Source organism: Neovison vison, chromosome 2 (genome assembly GCF_020171115.1).
Source record: "Neovison vison isolate M4711 chromosome 2, ASM_NN_V1, whole genome shotgun sequence".
In the NCBI taxonomy this organism is placed as follows: Eukaryota; Metazoa; Chordata; class Mammalia; order Carnivora; family Mustelidae; genus Neogale; species Neogale vison.
In genome coordinates this window covers 109,257,201-109,264,235 of record NC_058092.1, presented here as the reverse complement: position 1 = coordinate 109,264,235, position 7,035 = coordinate 109,257,201, and the positions used below count along the sequence as shown (strand labels likewise).

General features: G+C 47.9%; 1 protein-coding gene across 2 annotated transcripts; it reads right to left on the bottom strand.

Moving 5' to 3' along the window:
- Positions 1 to 2,100: 2,100 nt before the first annotated feature.
- Positions 2,101 to 6,199, bottom strand: LOC122898843 (keratinocyte proline rich protein). Of its 2 annotated transcripts, none has more exons than XM_044236524.1 (2): positions 6,127 to 6,199; positions 2,101 to 4,642 (listed from the first exon to the last, which is right to left on the bottom strand). In XM_044236524.1, exon 2 carries the CDS (start codon positions 4,612 to 4,614, stop codon positions 2,818 to 2,820), a length of 1,797 nt encoding a protein of 598 aa, XP_044092459.1. In that variant the 5' UTR covers positions 4,615 to 4,642; positions 6,127 to 6,199; the 3' UTR covers positions 2,101 to 2,817. The 2 variants fall into 2 exon arrangements, with proteins under 2 accessions (XP_044092459.1, XP_044092460.1); XM_044236525.1 differs by lacking the exon at positions 6,127 to 6,199 and having other exon boundaries at positions 2,101 to 3,919; positions 4,441 to 4,624.
- Positions 6,200 to 7,035: the final 836 nt, after the last annotated feature.

Below are 7,035 nucleotides of genomic sequence, written 5' to 3'. Positions count from 1 at the left end.
TGAGGCTAGCTGGTGCACAGCTCTGGTCTGTGAGGGAGTCCCAGATCCTGCCTGACTCACCCAGAGACACCTCTATTCTGCCATCATTCAATCTCTTTCCATATCCAGGCCTACTTATCCTGGGGAACCAGAGTCTATCTCTAGAGAACAATGCATGTCATGGGTCATTGAATCAAAAGCCTGTGTAGTGAGCTTTACCCTGAACCTGAGGTGGGGTGGGGTTTCCTAGGAGTGAATGCCCTTTTCTCTCATCCAGGTCTGTGTTTCTTCTGTGTCCTGAGGGGATGGACTGTTTGCCACTCATCCTCCATACAAGAGGGTCCTTGTTCAGGGGTATGCTTGAAAGAACAAGGGGAGAGATGTAATGAGAATCCCCATCTGGGTCTTTTAAGCCTCACCCCACCCCACAGAGGGGACTAGGTGATGGAAAAGTAGGGGTGCCCCATAGGAGTTATTTGGGCCCTGCCAAACCCCTGGGGAATTGTGCCATGGGGCAGATGGAGTCCTAGAGCAGCCTGGATTTGAAGAGAAGAGGCTAAGGTAAAACTGGTGAAATTAACATACCCAATAAAAGTATGTTAGAAAAATGACTGGGTTGATACAGGAAATACCTCCGAAAAAGGCAAGGACCATAACTGAGATGAAGGATGCCATGTGTAGCGGAAAATAACATAGGCTTGGAATTGAGTCTGGCTGTGTGGCTGTGACCCGTGTGCCTAGTTTTCCAGCTCTGCAAAATGGTGAGATAATAATGCCTGTGTGATGGGCTGTTCTTAAATTTGAAGAAGATAAACACACACACACACATACACATATACATATATATACATATACACACACATACATATACCTATACATATACATATACATATATTCATGTTCTATCTGTGTAAGGTATTTTACTAAGGTAGTAACAGCCAAACATTATTGGGCATTAGAAACACCTAGAGGGCTGGTTAAAACCTGGTTTCCAGGCCTCACCCCAGAGTCTCTGCTTCAGTAGGTCTGGGGTGATGCATCTTTGTCACAAGGTCCCAGGTGGTGCTGATGCTACTGGCCCAGGTACTACCCTGAGAACTAGTGCTCTAGACTGTAAGCTCTCTGAGAACTAAGAAGAGGTATTTTTGTCCCTTGTACCAGTTCCTACCTCATGGGTAAGCAATGAATATTTGTTAGTAGGGAAAAAAAATGAATGAATCCACATTATATGAATGACTTCACATAAAATAAAAAAATGGACTTCACATAAAGAACTTCAGTTTTCCTCTGCCAGGTGTCCCTTGGGTCTCTGCCTCTGACGCTGCAGCACCTGATCTCTGGGACAAGGAAAAGACATTCTTAGAGCCAGGCCATAGATCTGTGGTGTCCAACTGTGGAGCTGGATCTGTGAATCCAGGCCAGAGTCACCCCCTGCTGTCTTCTTAAGAGGACCCCCTTTATTCTCTATAGACCCTGGTGGCCTCAGGGCACTGTAACCCTTGGGGAAAGGCTCTCCACAAATGCACTCATTATGCAGCACTCATCTTATAGGCAGGGAGTGGCAAGAAACCCTTCTCTCTACTGCCCTCCAAACCCCCACCTTCATCCTGCCAAGACCATTTATGCCCAGTGGGATTCAGGAGTGATGGAGGAATGCAAAGACAACCTTGGAAGTTCCCTTTTCTATGATGTCAAAAAAAAAAAAAAGAAAGAAAGAAAGAAAAGAAAAGTTCTAATAGTTTATTCTTACAGAAGAAGGGAGTACCTACCCTGTGTGGAATATCACAGAGAACTTCCAGTTATCCTCAAACTCCCCTCCCCCTCCTGACACCCAAAGCTGGGTGACCTGCCCAGATTGAGGAGCAAGAGTTATTCTTCTTGTCCCTCATTCCTCCTGCCTTTTCACCCAGCTTCTCCCATCAGATGCTAGTGGACTCCCGTCAACACTAAGTGGAGACAGAAAACCCACAAGGCAACCCAACCAGTTAAGGAAAGCTCAGATCACAATAAACTCAAGAAGTCAAGGTACAGAAAACTCAAGAAAAAAAAAAAAATAAAGAAAAGAAGCTCATCCCAGAGTGTCAGGAAGGGTAAAAAATAGGCATTATGCAGGACTCAGACTCTGAGGATATCATCTTTATTGAGACTGTCCCAGATGCTGGGTTTGCCTATTGGGATAGATCATGGCTCAAGCTGCCAACCCACAAGCCCTTGCTGAGCAGCTGCTTGCCCCAGGAGAAGCATGGGATGTCAAGGATATTCTCACTCCACTCAAATAGGAGGTTATAACCTACTTGGGCAGGAAAAACAGAAACATCTTAAAAGGGAAATAATTCAAGAGAGGTTTCAGGGCAGTTACCAAGTGGCTCGTATAGACAATGCAATGAGTTCTAGGAAGTCAGTGTAGGCTCCTGTGGGTAGGAACAAACAGAAAAGACTCCAAGGAAGATGTATTGAAAGATGGGCTGGATTTCAGAGGTTGGGCATAGCAGAGAAGTGGTCCATGCAAGGAGGGTGGGAAGTAAGCAGAGGCTTGGAGTCAGGGACACCTAAGGTATATTCTGGAGAACATCCAGATGTGCCCTGGTAGCCAGACTGGTTTGGCTAGAACTGAGGGTGTGTACAGGGGAGGAGCCAGATGTAGGCTGGAAAGGTGCCCAAGATTAAGGTGTGGATCCTGAGGTGGCATGCAATGCAGTTTGGACATCATCTCTGCATCAAGGAACCTCCGACTGTCTTTGGAAGAGATGCACAGAGAACATGTTGGAAATTGAGGTTGCTGGGAAAGGAGGCATGACATTTTCAGGCAGGAGGCAGAGATGTCTCAACCATGCTTCCTTAAAAATAAGCACCCTTTGTTCCAGCAGAGGAACCTCCTTTCACTCCAACACAGGTGCCTCCTTGGTCTCCACAATCACTGAAACCCTGTGGCTCTGGAATACCATCACAAGGTCCAAAGCTGTCACCACTTCCTTGCCACTGGTTATAACCAGTTGGGCCACAGCTGGGGGCCTCGGTGTCCAGGCGGCATGGGCTGGACTCATGACAGCCTAGGTCTCCGGGGCATGGGATTGCATTTGGTCCTGAACTTGGGCTGGGATAGCACCTAGGCTCCACACATGGCTCTGGGCTTGGGCAGGGTGCTGGAAGGGGAATTGGCTCTGGAAGTGAGGAAGGTTCTGGGTGCTCACAGGGCTGTGGACATGAATGTGACTCGGGAAATTCACGCTGCGCTGATCTGGGATGTGGGGCTGCACACGGGGCTTGATGTGGTTCCGGACACAGACAGGGTTCTGAACGACGCCGCAGTGGAGGACATGGATGGGGCTCTGACCTTGCACGTGGCTCCGGGCGTGGATATGGCCGTAGAGCAGGAGGTGGACATGAACGTGGAGCAGGAAGCGGGCATCGCTGCAGTGATCTCTCTGGACTCTGATCCAGACGCCGTGGTGGACAGAAGCTTGGGAGTGGACGAGGCCTCAGCTCTGGGCAGGAGGCGCCCCAGGAGGGTCGTGGGGCACAACTCTCAGGGCAGCGTCTGATGGGAGGAATCTGAACCCGACACTTTTGTGGGGGCACCTGCCTGGGGCAGCACGGGGAGGAAATCTCTACCCGGCACTTGGGACCACATCTCCGAGAGCAGCCTGAAGTGGGATCCTGAGGACAGCCACTGCTATAGATGGGCTCAGAGCGACGTGGTGGGGTGCAGTAGTTATAGGAACTTGAAGAAGATGCTGATGGCAGCCAGCTGGTATAGGGCTCAGACCGTCTTGGAGGGGAACAGCTGTGGTAGGAAGGCTGCTGCTGGCGAGGAGGGAGGCATCTGCTGGTGCTCTGGGAGCGACGCTGGACAGGGAAGCTCCTGTAAGACTCTCGTGCCTGGCACTGAGGTGCACAAGTGCTAAATGAAGCCCGAGACTGACGCTGAGGGGCGCAGTTCCTGTAAGAAGTCCCGGATTGGAACTGTGGGGTACAGGTGCTGTAGGAAGCCCCGGATTGGAACTGTGGGGTGCAGTTGCTGTAGGAAGCAGGGGACTGACGCTGTGGGGTGTATCTGACTTGGGACCCCTGATATGGGCACTGGGTTGAGAATCTTCCCTGAGTCTGGGAATCTGGGCTACAAGCCACATAAGTCTGGACAGGCTGAGGAGCTGGACGGGGTGCAAAGGTCTGGACTGGACATTCCAGGTAACAAGTTTCTGTATAACAAACAGGAGCACATTCTACATAGCAGGTCTGAACAGGGCATGGAGCTTCACACTGCACATAGGAAACCTCAGGCTGGCATGAGCCCTGGCATGGAACACAGGAGATTTGAGACTGACATGGAGCCTGGCACTTCACCTGGGTGGTCTTAGACTTACTTGAAGCCTGGCACTTTGCTTGTGTGGTCTTAGACTGACATGGAGCCTGGCACTTCACCTGCATAGTTTGGGACTGGCTTGGAGCTTGGCATTTTACCTGGGAAACTTGAGCTGGGCATGGTGCAGGACACTGCACAATTTGCATCTCACAGGGGACTTGGACGACCACCTGACTCTTGGCATTGGGGGACTGGGAGGGGTAGAAGGAGGAATTCTTCACACAGCACTGGGGGAGCGACAGGCAACACTGAATCTGCTGCTGGTCACACATTGTTCTGATGCAGGTAGGTGAGTGAGGCCTGATGGTAGAAAGATCAGTGTCAGGAGGATGAGTTGTTAGGGGGAAGGGTTTAGGACCAAAGGGAAGACACCCTGCTTCTTCCCTGTACTTTCATCCCATCTCAACCTTTGCCCTAGAACACTTACTGAGTTAGATGGACCCAATATTAGTCACCACTGCCCATGAAACCTCTCTTGGATCTACCAAAGGACCCAACTGGAATCCTGATCTGAGAGAACTTCAAAGGCACAGCCTTTGAAGGCATCTAAGGTCTCCCCCTGGAGGGGTGGGATACCAGTGTCCAACACAAGAGGTTGTTGAAGACAACAGGATTCCTTATCCTAAGTGTCAGGAGAGCACTCCACAGAAAGGTAGAGGTGCTTCTAAGGCTGAAGCCTAATGTGGAGTCTCCACACCCACAGGAACTTGGATATCCTCATATACGTGCACTGGCACACTTGTGCAAACATGTAAAAATTAGCATATGGGAGCATGCATTCAGGCACCATCTGCACTAAAAACATCTACTGGATGTAAAGGATCCAGTCAGTTATTGGGCAGATCAACCCCAACATAAAATGTTTGTTTCTTTACATTCAATCTTTTTAGGTACATTTGTTTAAATGGCCCTCATGGACATATGCAAAACACACACAGACAAAACACACCAACCTTTGGAAAGACTCAGAGCAACCATGAAAACTTGCCCAGGCAGGTTGCTATTATAAATCGCCTGAAGTGGGACAATTTACTGACTTCACAAATATTTTACCCCAGCCCCTGTTAAAGTCAGGGAATGACTGCTTAAGATGGGGTAACCCAGAAAGTGCAAGATTCCTAAATCACGAGACTGACATTCAGCCACACATAAACCCCTACACAGCGGGAGCATTACAAACATGACATGGGGAATGCAGGTATACTCTCTAACACTACATTTATCCAAGGAGAAACAGAGCACAGTATCCATTCCTCTGCCTTCCCTAAATTCACTTGTTCATATACAAGCAACCCAGTGACCAGCACAGCATGGTGGCTGATTTAACAATTAACTCATCCAACAAAACACTTCTCAATAAGCTCCAGAAATACCGAAAATGAAAGGCAAAACCTTCCATTCTCCATTTATAGAGAGTATTTAAAAACACCTGCCCTTAGGGAAAATAACCCCCCTACATACAGCTCTTCTCACAAAGTGTAAATTACTAATGCATCTTTTCCAGGGAAAGAGGTCCTGATGTAGGAAAATGGTACCTGAGGAGGAGGCCACCATTATCAAAGGCAAATACACTGACTTCAGATCCTCAGTTCTTCACACAAACTCTGCGGGTACTCTTTTTATGTCCCATAAAAAAAATCTACCAGATTTTTCTCCTCAGGTTTATGTGCCTCTCTTCCTCTCCTTGCAGCTCCCCGCCCCTCACTATACCTCACCCTCGTGAATCTAGGCATCCCCTGAAATGCACCCTTAAGCCAATCCCAGAAGCCAAACCCTAGACTCACCCTCCTCACAGCAAGCAGACATTCAGGCTGAAGCATCTGGACAGAGAACTGTCTTTATATATAGGGTTCTGGGTCTGGCTTATACCATGAGACAGCTGGTTGGCATCTGCCTGGCTCATCACCCAGGTTGACATTCCAGCAGGCAGTCTCCTCCCTATATGCCTGTCCTTGCAGTCACCTACAGAATGTGGGAGTGTCCCACTTCAATGTCAAACCTTCCGGACCATGAAGGAGCAGATTCTTGTTTTCTTTATCCTTCTTAACCCTATCGGTTTCTTCTCCAACCCTAGGAGAACGGGTGGTAGAGGTGATGAGGGGTGGCAGAAATATCGTCTGTCCTAAAGGATTATTCCAAGCCCCTGAATTCTCCTTATGTCATATTCTCATCAGATAAATGTAAAAGAGGAAAATTTCCCTAACTTGGAGGAATTAAAGTCACCTCAAAGATACAACACTACAGAATGAAGAAAACATGGTCAGACCTCAAGCTAACGTCCCAGGTTGGCTGCTCACAGGTGGGTTACCTTTAAAACCAACTGAAAGTGTCAGTGTCAATGTCAGTACACATTTCAAAAGCATGCTTGGAATAACGTATTGAGGCGAGGCTTGATAAATGTGCATTGACTTGCTAGATAATGCTGCTACCATATAATGTAATGGTAAATAAAATTGTTTGAAATGCTACAAAAAAATAAAACCAACTGAATATTAATTTACTCAACTGAAAAATGAAGATAATTAAATTTCCTTTCCAGAGTTTTTGTGGGGGTTAAGGCAATTATTTTATAGAAAAGCATCCAGCCAAGAATGATACTCAAAATATCCAACATCTACTCAGAGTAAATGCTGATCATAAGCAGCAAGGCACAGCATTTACTCCTACTCCTGAGCTGAGCAACCTAGTAGCTT